The sequence below is a fragment of the Lonchura striata genome, chromosome 12 (genome assembly GCF_046129695.1).
Source record: "Lonchura striata isolate bLonStr1 chromosome 12, bLonStr1.mat, whole genome shotgun sequence".
In the NCBI taxonomy this organism is placed as follows: Eukaryota; Metazoa; Chordata; class Aves; order Passeriformes; family Estrildidae; genus Lonchura; species Lonchura striata.
The window spans coordinates 15407050-15430596 of NC_134614.1; the positions used below are offsets into that span (position 1 = coordinate 15407050).

The 23547-nt window shown below is 66.4% G+C and overlaps 6 protein-coding genes across 8 annotated transcripts; 4 read left to right on the forward strand and 2 right to left on the reverse strand.

Annotated features, from left to right (window-relative positions):
* Window positions 1–150: 150 nt before the first annotated feature.
* RPUSD3 (RNA pseudouridine synthase D3) lies at window positions 151–2862 on the reverse strand. Of its 3 annotated transcripts, none has more exons than XM_021531366.2 (9): window positions 2828–2862; window positions 1553–1620; window positions 1432–1476; window positions 1245–1341; window positions 1049–1156; window positions 896–980; window positions 700–826; window positions 479–618; window positions 151–397 (listed from the first exon to the last, which is right to left on the reverse strand). In XM_021531366.2, the coding sequence occupies exons 1-9, from the start codon at window positions 2860–2862 to the stop codon at window positions 227–229; spliced, it is 876 nt and encodes a 291-aa protein (XP_021387041.2). In that variant the 3' UTR covers window positions 151–226. The 3 variants fall into 3 exon arrangements, with proteins under 3 accessions (XP_021387041.2, XP_021387051.2, XP_021387034.2); XM_021531376.2 differs by lacking the exon at window positions 2828–2862 and adding an exon at window positions 1872–1921; XM_021531359.2 differs by lacking the exon at window positions 2828–2862 and adding an exon at window positions 1845–1918.
* On the forward strand, window positions 2074–3217 carry JAGN1 (jagunal vesicle mediated transporter 1). Its single transcript, XM_021531390.3, has 3 exons — window positions 2074–2144; window positions 2330–2427; window positions 2509–3217. Exons 2-3 carry the CDS (start codon window positions 2339–2341, stop codon window positions 2969–2971), a joined length of 552 nt encoding a protein of 183 aa, XP_021387065.1. The 5' UTR covers window positions 2074–2144; window positions 2330–2338; the 3' UTR covers window positions 2972–3217.
* Window positions 3218–3320: 103 nt separating this feature from the next.
* On the forward strand, window positions 3321–7175 carry IL17RE (interleukin 17 receptor E). Its single transcript, XM_077786020.1, has 15 exons — window positions 3321–3441; window positions 3524–3539; window positions 4018–4173; window positions 4269–4375; window positions 4446–4569; window positions 4641–4780; window positions 4875–4943; window positions 5043–5109; window positions 5198–5385; window positions 5549–5596; window positions 5700–5745; window positions 5863–6011; window positions 6083–6151; window positions 6229–6457; window positions 6549–7175. The coding sequence occupies exons 1-15, from the start codon at window positions 3337–3339 to the stop codon at window positions 7148–7150; spliced, it is 2115 nt and encodes a 704-aa protein (XP_077642146.1). The 5' UTR covers window positions 3321–3336; the 3' UTR covers window positions 7151–7175.
* Window positions 7176–7737: 562 nt separating this feature from the next.
* Window positions 7738–12400, forward strand: IL17RC (interleukin 17 receptor C). Its single transcript, XM_031505924.2, is given in 22 exon segments — window positions 7738–7829; window positions 7831–7893; window positions 7896–7938; window positions 7941–7976; window positions 7979–8011; window positions 8014–8195; window positions 8269–8290; window positions 8373–8746; window positions 8929–9040; window positions 9107–9151; window positions 9310–9449; window positions 9645–9707; window positions 9850–9904; window positions 9998–10182; window positions 10272–10322; window positions 10405–10450; window positions 10554–10666; window positions 10774–10842; window positions 10915–10972; window positions 11118–11213; window positions 11289–11327; window positions 11780–12400. Coding segments are annotated over 22 exon segments (2460 nt in total). The 5' UTR covers window positions 7738–7802; the 3' UTR covers window positions 12388–12400.
* A 673-nt stretch (window positions 12401–13073) lies between these two features.
* Window positions 13074–16230, forward strand: CRELD1 (CRELD disulfide isomerase 1). The gene is made up of 10 exons (XM_021531304.2): window positions 13074–13253; window positions 13714–13796; window positions 13875–13985; window positions 14071–14162; window positions 14266–14442; window positions 14529–14624; window positions 14714–14797; window positions 14911–15006; window positions 15089–15232; window positions 15337–16230. Exons 1-10 carry the CDS (start codon window positions 13080–13082, stop codon window positions 15555–15557), a joined length of 1278 nt encoding a protein of 425 aa, XP_021386979.2. The 5' UTR covers window positions 13074–13079; the 3' UTR covers window positions 15558–16230.
* An 84-nt stretch (window positions 16231–16314) lies between these two features.
* Window positions 16315–20296, reverse strand: PRRT3 (proline rich transmembrane protein 3). The gene is made up of 3 exons (XM_031505923.2): window positions 18870–20296; window positions 18643–18783; window positions 16315–18201 (listed from the first exon to the last, which is right to left on the reverse strand). Exons 1-3 carry the CDS (start codon window positions 20191–20193, stop codon window positions 16460–16462), a joined length of 3207 nt encoding a protein of 1068 aa, XP_031361783.2. The 5' UTR covers window positions 20194–20296; the 3' UTR covers window positions 16315–16459.
* Between the last annotated feature and the right edge of the window lie 3251 nt (window positions 20297–23547).

Below are 23547 nucleotides of genomic sequence, written 5' to 3' on the forward strand. Positions count from 1 at the left end.
GTGGGTGATGACACTGCTGCATTCTAACACTTGGAACCAGGGCAGGCAGAAAATGGTGGCAGGGCTGGTGCCCTCAGCAATGTCAGAGAGACAGTCGGGAGAAATGCATCCTCTGTGTGCCAAGAAAAGAACTGAGTGCTGGGCCACCCAGGCAGCAGGGAGAATTTTAATGGGGTGGCAGAGAGCAGAAGGGTGGAGTGGGTGTCCCCCTGCAGCCCTAGGGCTCCTAGTGCTCAGGCAGCCCCAGAGAGTGCAGAGTGTGCAGGAAGTAGGGTGGTGGGGGGGCACAGAGGGGGCCCTCGGGCAGCACTAGCTCCTGCAGGTGGATGTGGAGTGGGAGGCGATGGAGCTGCCGTGGAGAAAGCCCCAGCCGAGACAGCAACTCCTCGTCCAGTACCTGCAATGTGAGTGGGCAGCTCAATGGGGTCACTGAGGGCTGTGCTGAATGCCCCACCCAGCATCCCCCCTGGCCACATACCTGTGTGTGGGTCGGGGCAGTCTCGAGGGGCAGACAGAAGGGCACTCCCAGCACCCTGCCCACGCGGGAAGAGTGCTTATGGTCACCCAGGGCTGGGCACAGCAGCAGTGTCAGGTGCACCTGGAGCTGCTCTGGGAAAGCTGGGGAGGAACAGGGAGAAGGTGAGAATGCAGGAGTCAGGAAACTACATCGGATGGCGGAGGTGTTGGGGAGCCACTCACCCGTCCTGGGCTGGAGCTGGAGGAGGGCACAGCCCCCTGCAGCACTCAGCACCCGGTAGCGTGTCAGGGTGTTCTTCACATCCTTCCTGGCCAGGCTGCGGCGTCCTGGGTCTGGGACTGGCACCACCTGCAGAGCACAGCCCTCAGCACTCCCTGGGCTATCCCCCATGCCCCCAGCTCACCAGCACCCCCTTACCATGGCTCTGTCCCCCTGCTGCTGCCAGCACAGCCCAGTGGAGACTTCACCCTCCACCTCTGCTGGGACTCCCACGGTGATGGCACTGCAGGGTAAGATGGTGAGAAGGGGACAGGACCTCCATGCCAGCATGGCAGAGTCCCAAGGACTCACCGATATGTGGCAGGGTACTGGCCTCTCCTACGAGCACTGGTGAAGAACTGTTGGAGCTTCTTAGTGGTGTGGTAGCAGCTGGACAGGAGGACAAGGCCAGAATACTCCCTGTGGGACATGGCTGCTTGAGACCTGGAGGGGGAAAGGCAGCCCTAGCTCCACCCCAGGACCTCCAGCCTGGAACTTCCTACCACACCTGGCAGGAGCCTTCACCACGTGGAGCTCAGCAGAGAGGCTCAGGCGTCGTCTCAGTGCTGGCAGCAGTGAATCCAGGCTCAGGTCCCCAGGACGCCCTGGGGAGATGCTGGCAGGTCAGCACCTGCTGAGACCCCACATAGGCACCCCCACCCCTGCAGACCCCCCCATTGCTGTCCTGTACTCACCCAGAATGGGGAGGCCAGGGGGCTTGCTCAGTGCCAGCAGGGCTCCTAGTGAGGGGAAGTCTGGTCAGGATGGACATCCCTCACTGTCTCCCCTGCCCCCATTCTCCCCTGTCGCAGGTACCTTCCCGGTGCACCACAGAGCCCTCCAACAGCCTCAGCGTCTCCTTGGGGCCCAGCAGCCGCCTCCACCTGCAGGGGACGGAGTGGGAAGGGGGGGACACAGGTGGGACTTCCCTCAGCATCTTCCCTGCACCCCACTCTGCGTGTCCATAAATCTCACCCACCATCTGCACTCCTCTCCACGTCTCCGCACCTCATGCTTCCCCAGCCCCTCTGTGCTCACACATCTGAAAGGTGAACCCCACTGGTACGTCCCCAATCCCACAAGCGCCCCATAACCCCTCTGCACCCACGCGTGTGCGTCCCCAGTGGGCTCCCACCAGCCCCCACGCGTGTGCATCTCCAGGTGCCAGCACACCCATGGGCGTGCACCCCGTGCCCACCCCGTGCCCACCCCGTGCGCGCCCCGCTGACCCCGCGCCGCGCGCTCCCGGTCCCGCGCGCGCCAGCCCGCGCGCGGCGGCGGCGGCGGCGCTCCCGGTGCCCGCCATGGCGGCAGCGCCGCGCCTGCGCCGAGCGGCGCCCCCGGCATCCGGAGCCGGCGGCCGCGGCCATAGAGCGGCGGAAGCGCGGGCAGAGGGTCCCGCCCGCAGGTGCGGCGCGGCGGGGAGCGGCGGGCCGGGAGTGTCACCCCGGGGATGTCCCGGAGGGCCGGGCGGTCACGGGGAGGGAGCCCCGGGGCTGTCGCCGTCGGGGGGAGGCTCGGGGGGCTGGTGCCGGGGCTGCGCTGGGGAGGCGGGCAGGGAGGGCGGCCCCGCCCGACGCTGTGTCTCCCCAGGACAGCGCCATGGCTTCCCGCGGGGGTCCCCGCGCCGCCGGCACCGACGGCAGCGACTTCCAGCACCGGGAGCGCGTGGCCTCGCACTACCAGATGAGGTAGGTGTCCCCTTTCCCGGGATTCCGGGGGGGGGACACGCGACCCCAACAGTCGCTGATGGCCCCACGCTCTCTCTCCAGCGTGACCCTCAAGTCGGAGATCAAGAAACTAATCTACACGCATGTGGTCATCTGGCTGCTGCTCCTGGCCCAGATGGTCGTGGCACACCTCAAGCTGCTGCCCCACGACCAGGTGGCCATGCCCTACCAGTGGGAGTATCCCTACCTGCTCAGCATCCTGCCCTCCCTCCTGGGCCTCCTGTCCTTCCCCCGCAACAACATCAGCTACCTGGTACTCTCCATGATCAGCACCGGCCTCTTCTCCATAGCTCCCCTCATCTACGGGGCCATGGAGATGTTCCCCATGGCACAGCAGCTGTACCGCCACGGCAAAGCTTACCGCTTCATCTTCGGCTTCTCGGCCGTCTCTGTCATGTACCTGGTGGTGGTGGTGGCCGCGCAGGTGCATGGCTGGCAACTCTACTACAGCAAGAAGCTGCTGGACTCCTGGTTCACTAGCACGCAGGAGAAGAAGAAGAAATGAGTGGGGATAGGTGGGCTCCGTGAGGTGCCGAAGCTCTGCAGTTCAGTGCTGTGGGGCAGCGCTGGCGCAGCTCCGGTGGGTGGGGGATCCTCGGGGACCACGGGGTGAGTGTCTGAGGCACACCATGGCCCCGAGCTCGCATGCAAGGGGGAGACCCCGAGGGCTGGGGCCGTGGAGGGTCGCTGGGGTGCATGCCCCTTCCTCCGCGTGTTGCTCTATGGAAATAAAGCACCGTCCGCTCTCCCACGCGTGTCTGCGCCGCAGGAAGCGCCGCCTGGCGGGGGGGGCCGGCGGGGCCGCACGTGCCGGTGGAGGAATGCGGCGGGGCCGGCCCGGGGCGGGGCGGGGAGCGGCGGCGCTCGGCCATGGGGCGCCCGGTGCTGCTCGCCGCTGCCGCCGCGCTGCTGCTGCTGCTGCTACCGTCCAGGACAGGGGCCGCCGTGACCCGCCTCCGGGTCTCCGCCAACTTCGTGAGTGCCGGCGAAGGGAAGTGGCGGGGGAAGGTGTGGGGGGCGGGCGGCGCCGCGCTCACCCCCGTCTCTTTGCTTGCAGGAGTGCCGAGCCATCGGTGAGTAGCGGCGGGGCAGGGCTGTCAGCGCGGGGCTGCTCCTGCCCGCCGGTACCGGCTCCAGGGTGCGGCTGGCGGGATGGTGGGGCTTCCCCTGCCCGCGGCTACTGGGTCCCGGAGGATGGAGGGGCGGGGTTGGGGCGCTCCAGGTTTCCGGGGCACCGGGCTCCCCGCTTCCGAGGACTCCCGATCCCCGAAACTTCCTGGCTTCTGGGGCTCCCCGCTTCCAAAGACTCTGGATCCCCGGAGCTCCCTGTTTCCGAGCACTCCCGAACCCCGAGGATTCCTGCTTCCAAGGACTCTGAATCACTGAGGCTCCCAGTTTGTCAGGACTCTGGATCCCCGGGGCGCCTCCCTTCCGACTACACCCCGGGACTCCCCGGGGCTCTCCCCGTTCCAAGCATTCCCAGTCCCCAGGGCTCCTACTGCCTGCGGGACCCCGGCGCACGGCCGCCCCCGGTCTGCTCTCGCCCTGCAGCCGACAGGACGCTGAGCCGCCCCCGCTGCCGCCGCCCTACCCGCCCCGTGCCGCCGCTGGAGCCGCCCGCCCTGTCGCTGAGCCCTGCCCGGCTGTGCCTGCCCGCGCAGCCCTGCCAGCCCTGCCTCAGGGTGCGCCTGGCCCTCCCCACCTCAGGTACGGGCAGGGGCGGCGAGGCCGGGCATCCCGCGGCAGGGGACGCACAGCCAGTTCCCCCACCCGTGTCAGCGCCCCGCGCCGGTTTCTCGCAGAGCTCGGCGGTGTCCGGGGACTGCAGCTCACCTTCCTGGAGCTGGACTCCAACCGGGCTGGCTGGCTGCAGGTTTGGCAGCGACGCCGGGTGCTGGGCAGCTCAGCGGTGAGTGCGGTGCGCGGTGGAGCGGGGCGCACCAAGGCCCGGAATCCTCCTGACGCCCTGCTCCCCGCAGTGGCAGGTGCAGTTCGACTGCTTCCCGGCAGAGAGCGGCCGGCAAGTCCTCGTCTCCCTTCGCACCATCCCAGATCGGGGCTTGGCCCTAAGCTGCAGCGGCATGGTGACCGCTGAGCCACCCGGTGAGACTGATGGGCTTGGGAGGTGTCCTGGGGGGACGCCGGTAGCAGCTGACCTCCTGCCTGCTCTGCAGGGCCTGTCTTTAGCCATGATTGGGTCCCTAAGGTGCGGGCCATTGAGGTGCGGGTGCCCGCGGGTCCTGCCCTCATGGTGCGGCTGTGCCACCAGCTGGCCCTGGAGTGTGAGGAGCTGCCCCAGCCCTTCCACCAGCAGGTAATGGCTCTGCCCCCTGACAGAGCGACACAATCCCCCCATCCCAGACTCAGGGACACAATCCCTGCCAGCTGATGCTCACTCCATGTTGCAGGTGCTGGTGTCAGGAGGCCACCACATCTTACTGCCGTATGAGTTCCTGGTGCCCTGCCTGTGCATTGAGGTGGGTTGCCCTCCCTGACAGCCACCAGAGCCCCTTCCTCTCCCCTTGCGTGAGGGGTGGGGACATATCTTGCTCTGACCATCATGCTCTGCTGCCCAGGCCTCCTACTCCCACCATGACAGCCCACGGAGAAAGCTCTGCCCCTTCCGTGACCACCCAGATGCCTGTGAGTGCCTGGTGCCTGTGGGGAGGAGAGCTGCATCCCAAGGGTGTCCCTCGGTGTCTCCTCACCCCACTGATGTGGTGTTCCACAGATGGCCCCGAGCTGTGGTCCTCGGTGCGCTTTCATGACTACAGCAGCAGCACCAAGGACCAGATGGTGATGGCGCTGAGTGCCAGCTGCCCCCTGCACCCACGGGCCACCCTCTGCTGGAAGGAGGCAGCAGATGAGGCTGCACCCTGTCACGAAATCCCCAATTCCACAGCCAGTGAAGATGAGCAGGTCAGGGCTCCTGAGCTTCAAGTGTCACAGGATGTGGGACCATGTCACTGGCTGAGGCATCCACTGGATGTCAGGGTCTTTATAGGGCAGTGGGTGGGCACTGGGGTGCCCGTGGGCTGTGTGGGTCAGAGGTGGTAACTGACACACTCTCCATTTGTTCCAGGTGTACATACTGGACAAGGTGGACGTGCACCCCCAGCTCTGCTTCCGAGTAAGTCCCTGTGGGTGGGTGGGCACCATCTCAGAAGGGGCTGGGGGACTGTGGTGGGTGAGGGCAGCTCACCCTGCCCTTTGTTGGTCCTATGTCCCCTCAGTTCTCCTACAAGAACAGCAGCCACGTGGAGTGTCCGCACCAGTCAGGTAAGTCCTATGGGCAGGAGGCAGTCCTGGGCTAAGCACAGCCCTGCCCTGTGATCCCTTGCACCCTTCACCCCATTGGGCATCCTGCAACCTCCCCTCTCTCTCTGATGGCCACAGAGACTGCCTGGAATGTCTCAGTGAGTGTCTGGGGACTCCAGCTGCACCTGCACCTCACCTCCCGCATCCCTGCAGCCTTCAGTGCAGCCCTGTGCCAGCGCCAGGGTGGGCAGTGTGAACCCGAGGCCCCACTCTACACTGTCACACAGGTGAGTAGTGCAGGGCTGGGGGGGACGTGGTGGGTACAGACCTGCACTGACCCTGCCCTTGTACTTTGCAGCCAGAGGGCTCTGCTCCAGGGGAGTTGGCGCTGCTGCTGCCAGTGCAGGTCCTGGGCAGCTGCGTGCTGGTAAGGAGACCCTTGTGCAGTCATCTGTGCTATGGGGCAGCCAACATGGTCCCTCTCTCACCCAGCCCCTTCCCCAGGTGTGGCGCTCGGACGTGCATTTTGCTCGGAAGCAGCTGCTCTGTCCCGATGGTGAGAGAGGGTCCTGGAGGGGACTCAGGGGGCAGTGGAAATGGGCAGACAGCCCCTTTACTGCCCCTCTCCCAGTCTCCCGCAGGCACTTTGGGCTGCTGGGGCTGGTGCTGGCACTGGGACTGGTGGTGACTGTGCTGCTCTTCAACTGCCGTGGTGCCTGGAGGCCAAATGATGGTGAGGAGCACCCAAGGGGGCTGCAGGAGGGACAGGAGAGCTGAGTAGGACATGGAGCTGAGCTGTCACTGCTGTCACCTCCACCCTGCAGGTGTCCCTGACAGACGCCCCGTGCTGCTGCTGTACTCGCCAGACTCAGAGGAGCACCTGGGGCTGGTGTGTGCCCTGGCCCAGCGGCTGCGCACAGGGCTGGGCTGCGACGTGCGCCTGGACCTGTGGGAAGCAGGTGGCTTGGGTCAGGCGGGTGCCCTGCCTTGGCTCTATGCCCAGCGGGGCCATGTGGGCCGCCAGCGTGGCACTGTCCTCCTCCTCTGGAGCCGGGGCAGTGCCCGACTCTTTCATCGGTGGCAGGTCGGGATGGCCGACGGGACACCTGGGGATGCCCATGACATTTTTGGGGCAGCCATGGCCTGCCTGCATGGGGAGCTGGGGGCAGCGGGCCGCGGCAGCGGGTGGGTCCTGGCATACTTCAGCCGGCTCTGCAGCCCCCGCGATGTCCCCCGACCCCTTCGGCCTCTGCCCACCTACCGCCTGCCCCGACAGCTGCCCGGTCTGCTGGGTGCCCTGCGGGGCAGCCCCCCGGCCCCTCGCCGCTGCGGCAGGGCAGGGGACCTCCTGCATCGGCTGCTGGAGGTGGGGGCTAGGGAAGGCAGTCCCCCACCCCGGCCCCCCGGGGCAGCTTCTGGCACCTGAGTGCCCAGGCTGGGCCTGAGCTGGGCATGGCTGCAGGGGGTGCAGGGCTGAATGCAGCCCCGCGGTGAGGGCAGGGGTTCTGCCAGGAAAAGGCAAGACTCAGGTGAGCATGTGCCCACTGCAAGGGCAGGAGGGGCACCCATGGGTGCCCCCGGAGGGGCTGCGGGGGTCCAAGCAGGACTGGCTTCAGTCATGGAGTGTACTGCTGCAGCTGGAGTGAGCATCCAGCTGTCATCTGTGGCCGGGAGCGGAGATGCTGTCCCGAGCAGGGGCAGCTTTATTCCCATACAGGGACCTGCTCCAGAGGAGAGCCCATAGAAGCCCCTTTGGCTGCCACAGGCAAGCGAGGAGTTGGGGTGGTGCAGGAAGAAGCTGAGAGATGGGGAGGCTCCCTGCCCTGCCCAAGCACAGGTGGCTAGAGAGGCAGGTGCTGGACACAGCCTGGCCCTGCTCTTTGCCTCGACATTGCCAGCAGGACTTGATCTGGGGTGGAAGCAATAAAGGTGTCATTTCACCCTGCCCTGATGTCTCTCTGGTGTATCGGGGGAGATTTGTTGGTTCCCTGGAGGGTCAGAGGCTGTCCGGTGCAGCACGGAGGGGCAGGAGGACGCACCCGGCCGGGCACAGCCTGTACCGGCACGGCTGCCACACCATGTCCCACCGCCGCTGCGGCTGCCTGGGGCCAGCCTGGCACCGTGCCCGTGCCGGGGAGCCAGCTCGTCTCTGTGGGGCCCCAAGCCGTCCCCGAGGGTGGCGGGACACGGAGCCCTCCGCGGCCGGTGCGGGAGCAGAGGCCCCACCCCAGGGCGGCTGCTGACGCCACGCAAGGACCGGGTGTCCGGGATCGGAGCAGGAAGCGGGAGCGTCGGCGGCGGTGGGGCCCGTGGAGCCGGGAGAGGGGCTGGTGGGGAGCAGCCGGCGTGGGGCCGGGGCGCCCCGAGGCCCCGGCCCCTCCATGCGCGCACTGGGGCCGCTCCTGCTGGCGCTGGTGCTGGGGTCGGCGGGTGGCCGTGGGGACCCCCGCGACAGCCTGGCCTGCTCCCAGGTGGGTTGGTGCCACCAGCGCACAGGCGTCGGGCACCTGGCACCGCCACCGGCCTCACCCCTGCCTCCCCCAGGGCCTCACCTGCCGCCTCTTGGGTAAGTGCCATCGCCGTGCCACGGCCCCCACCCCACCCAGGGCATGGGGGCTCCACCGCCACGCTGCCCTCTGTCCCCCCAGACACCGATGTGCTGTGCGGGACAGAGCCCCCGGGGCCCAGGCAGGAGCTGGGCCTGGCTCGGCTGCGGCTGGAGCCGGCTCTGCGCTGCACCGAGCCCAAGGCCTGCGTGCCCTGCCTGGAGGCACGAGTGCGCCTGGCCTTGCCACCTGCCGCCAGCACCGCCGCCGAGTCCCGGCTCTCCGTGCAGCCGGGCACCGCTGGGACAGAGGACAGCGGTGATGGGGGACAGCGGTCACCAGCGGCTGGGGCCAGCGCATCCCGGCCCAACGTTACTGGGCTGCTGCTGCTCTCTGGGCACGCGTACGCCTCATCCCGCTGTGTGGCCGTGGAGGTCTGGGCACCCTTGGGCCCCACTCTGCGCAGCCGAACCGTGGTACGTAGATGTGGGGCACCGGGCATGGCTGTCCCAGCGCTGTCAGTCCCTGGGCACTGGGGATGTGGGTGCTGGCATCAGCACATCTCTGTGGCATGGGGGTCCCGTTCCCATGCCCCAGGGAGGTGGGTGCTGGCGGTGCCGGTGCCTCACCACAGTGGGGTGGTGGTTTTCCTGCCCAGGGTTGGGTGATCTTCCGGTGCTTTGAGGCGCCGCTGGGCTCTGAACTCCACGTCTCGGCATACATGAACTCACGGGGCTGGCAGAGGCTGAGCCAGCAGCAGCGGGTGCCAGGTAAGCCCAGGCAGGTCCCCTCAGTGGTCCCCAGCCCCCCTGCCCACTGATTCACTGTCCCCACAGACTGTTCGTGGCCCGCAGCACAGGCTGCTGTACCCCAGTGCCAAGGTAGGTGCTGGCGTTACCCCGCCTCGGTTTGCATCCCCTGGGGAGAGCTGGGCAGTGGATGCCAGGGGCAAGAAGGACCCTGGAGGTGCTGTGCCCCATGCCACGGTGCTGTGCAGGCAGTGCCAGGAGCTGGGCGACCTGAGCTGCCTCTCATACAGTGCCCAGGCTGCGGGTCTCCCCAGGGCAGAAGGAGGTGGTTGTAGAGGTGGAGGGGGCTGCAGTAGGGCACAGCTACACACTCCGGCTCTACCACAACCACAGCCATGGCACCAGTGGGCCGGGGCGTGTGGTAACCACAGTGAGTATGCACCCTGTTCCCTGATCCCCCACCCTGTCTTCTGTTCTCCGGTCTCTGCCCTCCCCCCCGTTCCCGAGAAGCTGTGTCTGTGTTATAGGCAGTGTGCTGGGAGAGGGTCCCCTGGGACGAGATCCCCCTGGGTGACCCTGCTGGTGGCAATTTGCCATGGGGTGACCCACATTTGGTTGCCGGTAGCAGAGCAGTCCCATGAATTATGTCCTGCCCGCCGATGAGGTGCTGCCCTGCCTCTGCCTGCAGGTGGGCACTGTGGGGGGTGGCAGGATAAGTGGCCACTAAAGAGGGGCTCCAAGCTCCATATATCTCCCTCTAGCATCTCAGGGGGCCAGCCAGGTCACGATCACAGCATTAATACTTTTCTTGTCTTTCTCCCCACTCCCAGGTCTGGCCAGAAACCCAGGACCCACTGCGGACCACCCTGTGCCCTTTCTCTCATGGTACCTTCACTCTGAGGCTTTAGGGGTCTGGGGCACAGGGGGACTTGAGGGGACACCACATGGAGTGACACTCCTCTCCTGGTGCTGCTGCAGATGCTGAGGCCTGGGAGCGACTGTGGGGACAGAGCCAGCTGGTCCTGCACGTCGAGGGGCAGGTGCTGACCTGCTCCCTCTCAGCCCCCTGTGACCTCCTGGCTGAGCTGGTGCCCTGCTGGCAGCCAGTGCCCTCCGGGCCCTGCCAACCCCTCCCTGGCCTGCAGCAGCCTGCCGGGGGGAAGGTGAGTGGGGCTCTGTGGGGCTCTGTGGGGCACTGGGGGCTTTGTGAAGCATGTTGGTGACAATTACAGAGCATCCCTTGCACTCACAGGGACCCCAGGAGTTTGGAGGGCTGCGGCCACACCCCAACCTCTGCGTGCAGGTAGGACACCACTCTGCCCCACGCTGTCCCATGGGCAGCCCCACGTCACCTCCAGACACTATTAATCTACTCTCTGGGGCAGGTGTGGAGCGGTGAGCAGGTCCGGCTGACCCAGTGCCTGCGGGACCGTGAGTACTGCTGGGGTGGGAGGGTAGGGGCAACCTGTGGGTCCAGCTGGGACCATCCTTGGCCTCCCCTCACTACCTACCCAGTCCGTTGGCACATTCCCAGGAGCGCTGTCCGGCCGCCCCGATGACCTCCTGCTGCTGGAGCATGGAGGGAATGCCTCACTGTGTGCTGTGGAGCGGGGTGCCTGCACACCCCTTGCCAGCTTCACCAGCAGGGTAAAGAGCGAGGGACCCCATGTCCTGGCAGCAGTGGCGCTGGTGGCACAGGGACCCCTGTGTCCAGCGGTGGTGGCAATGCTGTCTGAGCTGCTGTGTTGTTGCAGGGAGCAGGGCACCCTGGGCTGCTGGAGCAGGATCTGCAGCAGGACGTGGCAGTGGGGCAGTGCCAGCAGGTCAGTGTGAGCAGCCAGTGGGTAGTGGGCAGGGACTGGGCAGTGTCTGACATGTCCCTGTGTCCCCCACAGCTGTGGCACCCATCAAACAGAACTGGGGTTGTACTCTGGGCCTGTCCGCTGCACAAGTGTGAGTGTTGACAGCCACGGTGGGGGAGAGGAGGGATAATAGGGGGTTGAGGGAGGGGACGGCTGAGGGAGGGTCTCCTGTGGAGCTACTGGAGACCTTTGTTGGGTGTTGGGGGCCCTTGGTGGATGCAGATCCTGCCCTGCAGACCTGCGTACCCACTGGGCACTGGTGTGGATGGGAGTGCTACTGGGAGCCGCCTGTCTCCTACTGCTGCTCTTGTTGAAGAAGGAGGACATGAAAGGTGAGTGGTGCACTTCTGGGGGCTGTGCCTGGCATGGGACCCATCCTGGGACCTCACTGCCTCTCCTCCCTGCAGGATGGCTGAAATCCCTGAGGGCTGGCTATGGCTCCAAGGGTGAGTGTAGGTTGAGCCTGGGGCCTCAGGGGGAGTGGGGGGTCTATGCCTATCCCAGAGGGGTCAGAGGACAGAGTGAGGAGGTCCCCCACCCAGATTAGTTCATGTTTGCCTGCCTGACAGGGTAGGTAGGGGTATAGGGAAACACAGAAGAGGGTGAGAACCCTATGGAGGGGTGGGAGGGGGCAGATTGCAACCTGCCTCCTACCATATCTGTCCCTTAGGGTAGGTAAAGGGTTTGGCAAGGAAATAGGGGAACTCACGTCAGTGGTGGTCTCAGCTGCTTCCCATTGTGGCTGTTCTTTAGCTTGGGTACAGGGGGTGATGCAGAGCTTGGGTGACAGAGGCAGGGGACGGTCTCCTCCATTGTGGGTGCTTCCCAACAAGGCTCCCACCATAGGGTGGGTACAGGGTGCCTCGAGGGACCCAGGCACTGATGATCTCCCCCTCAGGTCTGCTGCAAGGCCGGCGGGCACTGCTGGTGCACGCGGCAGAGCCGGTGGCGGAGCGGGCAGCGTGTGCCTTGATGGCAGCTCTGCAGTCACTGGGGCTGACGGTGGTGGCAGCACCGGGGGGTGGCAGTGGGGTAGCGGCTCTGGGGCCACTGCCCTGGCTGCACGCCCAGCACCACCGGGCACTGCGTGACAGTGACACCATCATCCTGCTCCTCTCTCCGGCAGCCGTGGCTGCTGCACGGCAGTGGGACGCAGGGGCCAGGGTTGTACCAGAGTCCAGGGCTGCTGAAAGCAGCCTTGGGCCCCGGCAGAACCCTGACCCTGATGATGTCCCCTCTGTGGCACCCTGCGAGGTGTTTGCGGCGGCTCTGTCCTGTGCCATGCCAGTGCTGGCAGTGGCCAAGGGGCACTACGTGGTGGCCCGGCTGGAGGCCCTGGTGCCGGCAGTGCCCCCAGCGCTGAGGGCAGCCCCTGCATTCGCACTGCCCAGCGAGGTGGAGGGGTTCTTGCGGGCACTGGCAGGCCCAGCTCAGCAGAGGGGCCGGTGTCTAGAGCCTTATGTGGCGGCAGTGGCCGAGGCTCTGCAGCGGGCTGTAGGACAATAAAGGGGTGACAGTGCTTTTGCTGAGTGTGATTCCAGCTCTGAGTCCAATGGGGACTGGGATGGGCTGGGAAGGGGTGATGGGGTGGACTCGGGTGGCATGGAGAGGGATGATGGGGAGGTAGAGGGGGGTGGGGACAAGAGGGGGGCTGGGCTGTTTGGGGCGTGAAGGGGAAGGGGGCTTTTTGATTGGAGGGTGGATGGGGAACTCAACTAGTTTGGGGTGGTGATTGGGAACTGGACCAACTCATTGAGGGATGATTGGCAACTGGGACAATTTGGGGGAAAGTGTGAGAACAAACTGGACCAGTGTAGGGTGAGACGAGGTAACCAGGCAAATTTGGGTACAGTGAGAGGGAACTGGACCAGCTTGATTGGAGGGGGCAAAAGTGAAGCCACCTGATTTAGCTGGAAGTGAGGGGGGGTGTTTAGAGGCCAGGTGAGGTCCGGGCCGGTGCGGAGCGCTCCGGGCAGCCGGCCCCGCTCCGTGCGGGGTCACCGACTGCAGCCCGCCCGCACCGCCCCCGCCCCGGGCCTTTGCCCGCGGCCCCTTTAAGGCGCGGTGGGCGGGCCCGGGGCGCGGCGCGGATTGGCTGGGAGCGGGGGGCCGGCGGCGGCGGCGCGCAGCCATTGGCGGGGCGGCGGGCGCTGAGTCAGCGGGCGCGGCCCGCGTGGTGCGGGCGGGGCGGGCGGACGATGGCGCCGCTGCCGCGCTCTCCCGGGCGCGGGGGGCCCGGGCTGGGGGCCGCCCTCCTGGGGGCCGCCCTCCTCGCGGGGGTCCTGCTCGCCGTTCACGCCGACCCCGACTCCCACCGAGACGGGGCCGAGCCGTGCCGAGCTTGCCGCGGCCTCGCCGACAGCTTCATCAGGGTGCGCGGCGGCGGGGCACAGGAATGATGGAGGCCGCGGCGAGGGGGCACACGGGGCGTGATGGCACCGAGGGGTGTGGGTTTACACAGCCGCTGCTTCGGGGGGGGTCTGGGGCGAGGGGACAGTGACGGGAGGGGCCCACGGGTGGCAGACGTGGGGGACACGGCCTGGAGGTGACAGAGGGGAAGAAGGGGGGCTGGGTGGGGTGATGGGGTTGGGGGGCCCAGAGGCATCCCGGGCCGGGGGATAAGGGTGGTGACGGGGCCCGCTGGCGGGGTGGTTCGCGGGGGACAGAGGTGAAGTGGAGGCACTCCTACAGCATTTGCAGGGACACAGTGACTGAGCTCTGGGGAGGGGAGAGGGTGGCAGGTCCCTGGAGATGATGTGTCTTGTGGAACCCTACGGATGAAAGTTACTGGGGGGGTTCCATACCTGCACTGCCACTCCCCCATGCACCCAGGGCCTGGAGCGGACAGAGCATGAGGGCTTTGGTGGGGGTAACACAGCCTGGGAGGAGGAGAAGCTGTCCAAGTACCAGCACAGGTAAGTGACCCCAGTGAGGGGCTGGGGGAGCCCAGCTGCTCCAGAAGTCATACCCCACACTGGCTTGTGTCCCTGCAGTGAGACTCGTCTGCTGGAGGTGCTGGAGGGTGTCTGTGCCCCCTCGGACTTCGCCTGTCACCAGCTGCTGGAGCGGAGTGAGGAACACGTGGAGCAGTGGTGGTTCCATGAGTGAGTCTGGGGGCACGGACAGGGGGATGGGCAAGGGGCACAGGCAGATGGCAGGGGGCTGAGTGCTGTATCTTCCCCTCCCCAGGCAGCAGCAGCACCCTGACTTTTTCCAATGGCTGTGTGTGGACAGGCTGATGCTTTGCTGCCCGCCTGGCACTTACGGCCCGGACTGCCGGTGTGAGTAACTGTGGGATGAGCGGGGTGCTGGTGGGGCTGGAGGGACTCCCCTGGCTGCTGCCCTGTGTCCCGGCTGCCAGCCGGCTGGTCTCTCCCCACGCAGCCTGTGCCGGCGGGCCCCAGCAGCCCTGCAGTGGCAATGGGCGATGTGATGGCGACGGCACACGCCGCGGCACCGGCCTCTGCGTCTGCAGCCCGGGCTACGGTGGCCCCTTCTGTGCCGAGTGCGGTGATGGCTACTATGAGGCCTCGCGGAACAAGAGCCACCTCGTGTGTGCTGGTAGGTGGGGGCTCTATGGGTGCTGTGCAGCCTGGGCACAGGCAGCTCCCCCCTGCCTGTGCCCATGTGTCCCTCCCTGCCCGCAGAGTGCTACCAGGCGTGCGGGCGCTGCACGGGTCCCGAGGACTCCAGCTGCCTTCGCTGCAAGAGGGGCTGGGTGCTGCATGAGCACCGCTGCATCGGTGAGTGAAGGCCAGGGATGAGCTCAGGGCCATGGGGGCTTCGTCCCCAGAGCTGAGGCTCAGCGGGACTGTCCCCATCTCTCCTGCAGATATAGATGAGTGTGGCACAGAGATGGCGCATTGCCGAGCCAACCAGTACTGCGTCAACACAGAGGGCTCCTACGAGTGCCGAGGTCAGGGGGAGGTGGGGGGTTTTCATGCAGGTGGCTCTTCCCTGCTGGGGGCCAGCCCTGGCTGGGCTGGGAAGGAGCTCCAGCAGCAACCCTGGCTCCTTTCCCTGAGGCAGACTGCTCCACGGCTTGCATCGGCTGCATGGGCGCCGGGCCGGCTCGCTGCAAGAAATGCAACAAGGGCTACTGGCGGGATGGAGCCAAGTGCTTGGGTGAGTGCCTTCTGTGAACTGGGTGGCTATACTGCCCCCTCTTCACTGCCCAAGCCCTGCCTGAGCCCTGTCTCCCCCCCAGACGTGGATGAGTGTGCCAGTGCCGAGGAGCCAGTATGCACAGGGGTGCAGGAGGTGTGTGAGAACACAGAGGGCAGCTACCGGTGCGTCTGTGCCCAGGGCCACGTCCGCCGAGACGGGCAGTGCGTTGAGGACAAGCCCCCTGGTATGGCCTAATGCAATGCAGGGGGACATTGGGCAGGGGGTGTGGGACGTGGTGGGGGGCTCTTGCTGGTCAGCTGTGCCCTCCTATGAGTGTTGTCCATGCAGATGCCCCAGAGAAGGGCTTCTTTGATGACGTGACTGATGACGAGGTGGTGGTGCTGCAGCAGATGTTCTTTGGTGTGATGATCTGTGCCCTCGCCACGCTGGCTGCCAAGGGCGACATGGTCTTCACCGCCATCTTCATTGGCGCCGTGGCCGCCATGGCCGGCTACTGGCTCTCTGACCGCAGTGACCGTGTCCTCGATGGCTTCATGAAGGGCAGATAGCTCTGGAGCTGCTGGGCACAAGCAGAGGGGCAGACTCAGCTTGGGGTGCAGGGCCTCCCCCAGGCAGGGCTGGCTGCCAAGGCTGCATCCTGTAGATGATGCTGTGCCCTGCATGTGTCCCCCAGCCCCCCCTTAGCATAGGGTCTTGTTTTCCCTGTCCCTGCAGAATGAGCCAGGAGTACCTGATCCTGGGGGCTCTCACACAGCCCTCTCTGGCTGGAGGGGTGATGCCAGGCAGTGCAGCATCGTGTGGGGGGCACAGCATGCTGCCCCCAGCTCCTTGTGCTCTGGAGGAGAGGCCTGGCATTGTGACAGGTGAGGGGGTGGAGGGGCAGGTGAGGGAGGGAACCTGCTATCTGCCCCCAGGCTGGGGCTCCTGGCCCTGTAAGACTCCCCTCCCATAAGGCCATTCCCTGTGGGAGAGTGGGGGGCTGGGTCCCTCCATGTCCTGAGCTGTGTGGCTGGAAGAGCTGCCCCCATCCCTGGGCAGAGCCCATCTCCCCTCCCAGGCTGGGGGCCAGGGGCCCCTCGCCACTGGCAGGGTGCTGTGCTGGTGACGGGGCCCTGCTGGAATGCATGAGTGTGGCCATTGCATTTGTCCGTGGTTTGTCCGTTGGGGTGTGCCCATCTGTCTGTGTGTCCATATCTCAGGAAATAAAGCTCTGCACACCCAGCTTGGCTGCTCAGGGTGGGAACTGGTGGGGATTGGGGGTGCTGCTGCCCACCACCACTTTCCCATGCCAACAGGACCATCTCCTCCTAGCATAAACTCTTTTATTTCTCTCATTTGGCACAAATGGAACCGCCCCTGCCCGGCCCTACCGGGGCACAGGATCAGACCCCCGCACCCTCACTGTAGGCTCATCGTCCTCCTGCGCCCCCAGTCTCTGCCTGTGCCGGGCTCAGAGCTCAATGGTGTCGCTGGAGAGGCTGCGGGAATCCACCGCCCTGCCAAGGGCTGGGAAGGCGCGGGGACCCTCGTGCTCCCCGCCGGCGGCTCCAGCGGGCACCAGGAGAGGGACCCGGCTGGGCGCCTCGTCCAGGGGCAGGCTGTCGGGCGAGGACAGCCCATGGCGCCAGGGGTTCCAGCTGATCTTCAGTGAGCTGCTCTCCAGCGAGCTGGCTGAGGCGGTGACAGTGACAGTGATGGTCCCGTGGGGCTGGCGGGGGCCGGGCAGCTCCGTGAGCGAGCTGCAGCGCACCATGCGCCCCAAGCTGGGGGTCTGGTCAGGGGCTGGGGAGCCGTGCAGTGAGGAGCCGGAGCCGCGGCGGGGCCGGGCGAAGAGGCCGTCGTGCAGGAGGTGGCGGCGGCAGAGCGCCTGGTCGATGCTGCGGCGCAGGTCGATGGGGGACGGCGGGCGGAAGATCAGCTCTCCCAGGGAGGGGGACGAGCCCTGCTCAAAGGCGGCGCAGGAGCGGGCGGCCAACATGTTGGGGCACTTGGGGCTCAGCCCCGGCATCCCGGTGCCGGCTGCCCAGACCTCGTTGCTGTCCTTCAGAGCCCGCAGGGGCAGCTGCTCCGCCGGGTTGCGGATGAGGTTCTTGGAGATGTCATTGGCGGGCGTCCGCTCCGCACCGGTGCCGCCGGTGCTGCCACCGGCCCAGTCGTAGCAGTTGTTGGGGTATTCGGGCGCCTCAGCTTTGCGGCCGGCGCAGAAGTACCGCAGTGCCTTGGCCCAGCAGGAGTGCCCGGCGGGGCTCCGGCGGCGGCACCGACAGTGCACAGGCTCGGCGGCGGCCGCCAGCAGCGCCAGGGCCGTGCCCAGCTCGCCGATCCGCAGCCAGAGCTGTGCCGCCCAGCTGGGCCGGGAGAAGCGCCCGTGGGGCCCCAGGACTCCTCGCAGCCACACAGCGCCGAAGAGCTGCAGCCCGCAGACCGGCAGCCCCGCCACCGCCGCCGCCAGAAGCGCCCGCGGCCCCGGCTGCGGCCCCGGCCCCTCGCAGGGCGCCCGCAGCAGCCGCCAGCACCCCCAGAGCCCCCCCAGCAGCAGCAGAGCCCCCGCCGCGCAGCCCAGCGCCTGCAGCCCCAGCGCGGCGCCCAGCCCCAGCCGCGGCGGCAGCAGGTCGGCGGCCCCCATCACCGCGCTCTGCAGGGCCGCCACAGCCCCCAGCGCCGGCAGCCCCCGCAGCCGCGACGGCAGCAGCTGGAGCTGGGCCAGGCGCTGCAGCCGCTGGAGCAGGAGGGCGAAGGCGGCGAGCAGCAGGGGGAAAGGGGCTGTGTGGAGCAGCAGCAGGGCCGGAGCGGGCAGACGGCCCCGTGCCCCGTAGGGATCCAGCAGCAGGAAGGTGGCCCGCAGCAGGCAGGCGGCCAGCAGCAGCCCGTGGGCCCCCGCAACGTGGAAAAGGTGTGGGGGCCGCAGGATGGCTGTCCCCGCCAGCCCGGCCAGGCAGCCCAGCGCCAGCAGCAGGAACACGGCAGCCATTCCATAGACATGAGCCTCCCAGGAGAAGCCCAGCTGGTGCTGCAGCTCGGCCCAGCGCAGCCCGGTCGCGTTGGCCCCCGGTGCCGGGGGGGCACGGTCTGTGGAGTGTGGCTGCGGCGATGATGGATCTCGGGGGACTGGCTGAGGCGTCATCTCTGCCCGTCGCCACGTGGCCGAGGGGGTCGCAGTGCTGGGGCTTGGGGTCTGCGCCCCCGGCGTGTCTGCAGGTGGGAAGGAGGAGGACAGTCAGGGGGAACTGGGGGGCTTGGTGGCACTCGGCCCACACCTGCACCCCGCACTGGGCTGCATCAAATGCGGCACCCCAACACTGCAGCGGGGGATGCCCTGTGCTGGCTGGGGTTACGCCCACCGCTGCGTCCCGGGGTTTTCTCTCAGGACGCGCAGTACAAGGGGTGGCACAACCCCGGTCACGTCCCCCGTCCCCTTGGGGAAGCCCCCACCCACCGAGCATTTAGCGCTAATCCCTGCGGGCAAGAGTAGATTAGGGCCGCTGTCAGGTGGCAATCCTGATTGAAGGTGTCACTGTGTCCCGGCTGGGCAGCCCAAGATAGCTGCCATCCCCCTCGCCAGCCCCGACCCCCCAGGGATGGGCTCCCACAGCATCTGCAGAACGGATGGGCTTGGGCGCAGCCCTGTATCACCTGGGTGCCTTGTCCCGAGCGTCCCCGTGGTGGGATGTGCCGTTGGCTGTGGGGTCGTTTTGGTGTCATTTGGGACACTCACAGGGCCCACGGCGCCCCGGACCTGCTGCGGGGAGCCGACGTCCTCCTCGGGCAGCAGCCCTGCGAGAGAGAGCAGAGCAAGGCAGTGACACATGCGGGCGCTTGGTCCCCGCCAAGGGATCCCCCCGCATTGCACTGGCTCCTACCTCTGCTCGGGGTACCAGGGGTGGCCGTGCTGGAGGAGGAAGGTGGCGCAGGGCCAGTGCTGAGGACAGACCCTGGGACGGGCTGGGGTCCCTGCTGCCCCGTAGTCCCAGGGTCTGCCCGGGGGCCCGCATCGCCGGGGCTGGTGGTGGCGTGGCTGAGTGGAGCCCTCCGGGTGCTGCGCTGATGGGACGGGAGCGCTCGAGTCCAGGGCTCAGCCAGCCCCCAGGACTGGGCAGTGTGGCGCAGCTGTGGGGCAGAGCTGGGCAGAGCCGGGGAGGGGCTGGGGGGCTCTCCCGTGTCCCCCCAGCTGCCCACCAGCTGCACAGAGCCAGGGCTGGCATGGAGACCCCAGTCTGGCCCCGTGCCTGTGGGATCGGAGACGGGGGCTGTGCCCAGCGGGACCGACTGGCTGCTGGCTGGAGTGCGTTGTGCATCCTGAGAGAGGCCCGGGACCACTGTGTGTCCCTCTGCCGCTGTGTGTCCCGCTGTCCTCATGCCTGCCGCCAGCGTGGGGTCCAGGTCAGTGGTGGATACAGTTGGCTGAGGGCTGGGGGTGCCGACTGTCTTGGAGATGCTGTGCCTGGACAGGGAAAGGCCCTGCCCTGCCCAGGGTGGCCCTGGAGAATCTGCCCCTCTGTCCATGGGCACCTCAGGGCCCAGTGTATTCAGTGCAGAGCCATGGGGCAGGGAGCTGTCCTGGCCTTCCGCTTCGTGCCCTTGCCAGGCAACGAGTGGCTCCTCTGTCACAGCCAGGACTGTGCTGCCATCCCTCCAGACCTTGGTATCAGCGCCTGTCATAGTGGTTTCCATCTCCAGGGGTGCCCTGGTACCATCCCCTGCCTGCAGTGGCAAGGACCAGTGCACGGGGTGCTTGACCCCCCAGCGCTCACTCCTTGGGGCCCCGGCACCACTCGGATCCCCCGATGCCTCCCAGGTGGGGGATGGGCCTGGCCACTGCTGTCCCCAGGCAGGGCGGTGCAAGGGGTCCCCGCCTAAGGACAGCCCTGCTGGCAGCACCCCCTGGGCCTTGGCAGGGACTCCGGTGGCCAGGAGCATCCCCCAGGTGACAAGCTGTGCTGCAGCCATGGTGAGTTGACCCTGTGGGAATGGGGATCCGGTGAGCCAGGATCCGTGGCAGCTGCCTAGGTTACTCTTGCAGCTGGCTGTGATGCTGCTGTGCCTTGGCGACCCACTGCCCAGGGAGAGAGACAGTGGCTTGGCTGTCCCTTTCCGGGTAGCCCCGGGCTCTGTTCCCAGCTGTCCCTGTCCCCAGTGGCCCCGTTCCCAGTCTTCCCTTTCCCAATGTCCACTGGTGTTCCCCATCCCGGTGTCTCCAGTGTGGGTGGTCCTTGGTGCTTAGTGGTCCTGACCCCCAACATCCACGGTGTCCCTTTCCTAGTGTTCCATCCTCAATGTCCCCTCCCCAGTGCTCAGTCCTGGCGTCCCTCTCGGTGTCCCCTCCCCGGTTCTCCATCCCCAGTGTTCTCGCCCGATGTCCCCGCCGCTGGCGGCCCCGCTCCGCCGCGCGCCGTTCACCTTGGCGCGTCCCGGCCGCATCCCGGCGGGGATGCTCGGCCCGGTGCCCCGCGCTGCCGCCGCACACACGGCTCAGACCCGCCGGGCCGGGAACGAGGCCGGGACCGCCAGGGTGCTGCGGCGGTGGCCCCGCGGCGCGGTGCGTGTTACCGGCGGGGCTGCGCGGCGGAGTCGGGCCGCGGCCGGTGCGGGACCACAGCGGGGCCGGCGCGGCCGCCGCATCCCGCCGACCCCACCCGCAGCGCGCCGGGCCGGCTCCACCGCTCGGTGCCCGGTGCGCGGTGCGCGGGCCGCGGTGCCGCCAGCCCCCTCCCGCCGCCCGCCGCAGCACTGGCGGCCCCAGAACTGGTGCCCCGGGAGCCGCAGCCCCCCGCGCTGACCTGCCGGTGCCGGTGCCGGTGCGGGCGGGCCGGGCTCTGCGGCGGAGCGGGCGGCGGCGGCGGCAGCGGCAGCCGGTCACGCGCCGCCCCGAGCCGCGGGCACCCGCACGGGAGCCCGCCCGCACCGGGAGGGGGGGGCGCGGGGCACGGCCGAGGCCGCTGCCGGGACGGGATCCTCAGGGCCGGGCACGGGAGCGAGCGGGTCCGTGGGGCTCAGCTCAGTCCGAGGCAGGTTGGTGTGGATTCCCGGGGACGGTTTCTCCCTGGCGCAGATCCTCCTGGACGGGGATTCCGGAGGGGCCACAGGGCAGGTTCCCGGGGGCCAGGACGCGGCGGGGCGGCGGAGAGGAGATGCTGTCCGCGGGGCGGGCAGGGCTGCTCGGCCGAGGTTGGTACCGCGCCCGCCGGGGTAGGTGGGGGAAGGAGGCAGTCGGACCCACTAGCAGAGTCCTGAGGAAGGTCCGAGGGGGCCCTGCCCCACACCTGCCCCAAACCTGCCCCACACTTGTCTCTCAAAGGCCCAGCACGGATATCAGTACCCTGGCAGCCACTGGGATGTGGGACCCTGCCAAGGTTAAGGTAATTAGTTAATCTGCTTAATTGTCCGGCTGGAAAACTGCCCACCCAGCTAGGGCTTGAGCTGGCAATGGTATGGCCACAAGGTCTAAAAGTCACATCAGCTCAGGACTCCATCCTGCATGGTGACACCTGCACTCCAGCTCCCTGCCTGCACCTCAGCAGTGCCTGAGCTGCCGAAGCCTTGGCAAAGTCCTGTCATCACCATCGCTCTTCTCTTGCCAGGCCAGCAGGTACGTGTGGTACCTCAGGTCCCCATGACAGCACCTGTGTGTTGGCAGTAATACAAGTGTCCCACTCTTGATCCCTGCCACCTCTCCATTCCCAGGGCACTATGTTCACCATTAGCACTGGTGGCATTTCTGGTCCCCAGTCCACTCCTCTGTGGGGTCAGGTGGCTATGGCAGCCAGCTGAGCGCAGGGTCCAGGAATTTGGGCAGTGCCGGCACACTGGGCCCCAGAAGGAAACAGGCAGGCAGCTAGTCTGGGGATTAGTGCTGGGGAGGCTGCACAGGGGAGAGTGCAGGTGATCCTGCACTGCACCATGCACTGCCAGCACTGGGCACCACCGCAGCTGGATGGTCTCATCCTGAGGAAGGTGCAGCTGCAGTGCTGAGCGTGCAGTGGGACTGTGGGACGGGAGCTGGCTGTGCCCAATATGCCACAGTCATTGGAGCACCTCTAGCACAAGGCAGGGGCAGTGCAGCCACCTCCACATCCTCGGTGCTGTCAGAGGTTTCCTCCTCTGCCAAGTGACTCACTGGCAGATGAAAAGCTGAGCCCCCTGCTCTGTGCTGCTGCGGCAGCCACGTGCCTGCTGCCTGCACAGCTGGGGCACTGGGTGGAGGATGCAAACAGTTTTCTCAACTCCTCTGCCCACGGTTACTTGGGTGTCACAGGCTTTTGATCACTGTTCTCCTCCTGGGTTCTCCTCCAAGAAAGCTCCAAAACTCCAGTTCCAGAGAAAATTGCCTCAATTAAATGCCCTCAGACAAACTGGAACCCAACTTTGCTTTTTTTCTGATCATTGTGTGTGTTTTGTGGTTCTGCCCTGTGCCCTCCACAGTTCTTGGCCGTGCTGCGGGAGGAACCACCCTGCCACCTTCCCTGGTTGAAGGGTGAGACAAGACCTCTACAAACAGCGGTACTGGCAGCTCCATGGACACAAAGGCCAGGAGAAACCACACATACCTGGGGCATGGCTGATCCAGCAAGGAGCCAGGGACAGTGAGCTGGGAGTACAGGCTGGGAGGCAGGACCAGCTCCACCAGGGTGCAAGCAGATTATCTTGGAAATCTGCTACCATGCAGCATGCACACTTCGATTTTTGTCCAGCAAGGCTGGGAGAAGAGCTGCCATTGTCACAGCCATACTGGGACAAATGCTCCTGTTGGCAGCTAAAACCCTGGAGGAGACCCTGAGTGGGAATAAGCAGGAGGACTGTGGGGGCCAGGGTGGCACTCTGGAGCTTCATCCCATTCACCAGGGAGGTTGTCCTATGCAAGGGGAGGCATTGCTGGCTGCTCTTGCTGTTACACCTCCATCTCCAGGGATTTTGTTTTGCACTGTGTTCCAGTGTGTGTGTGTGGCAAGGAGCTGCAGGGTCCCCAGGGCAGCCCTGCGTTGCACCCCACAGCACTGATACTCCATCTCGGTGTGCCAAAGAGGCAGTCCCTGCTCTGTGTCTGCACAGGGGCTTACAGCAGACACCTCCAGAGGTCCCTCCAAGCTCAGCCATGTGCTGCCGAGCTCCCTGCATCCACACCAGGGGCTGAGCAGAGACCTGCACCAGTCCTTACCAATCCCAAAGTGCACGGAGTGGCAAGCCCACCAAACAGGTTTTGCCCAGCAAAGGCCGTGCTGGGGCTGCTGGGGAGGTGGGTACACAAGGGCAATGTGAAACAAACGGCCACTCCTGCTGGCAGCCATCACCAATCCCCTTTGCTAACAGGGGGGTCCCAAGGCTCTGGGGGCTCCCAAATCTGACTATCACCCCCCATTCTCCTTGTTAATTGACATCACTGGACCAATTTTAAGCTGGAAGGGTGAAGGTTTCCATCTTTAAACACCAAAGAGGAGCGAAAAAAAAGAATCATCCTAATTCCACAATCGGGGGGAGTTAAACAGCTAAAGAACAGATGACTGTTCTCCTGCTGGAATGAGACTCTGCCTCTCCCAAAAAAAA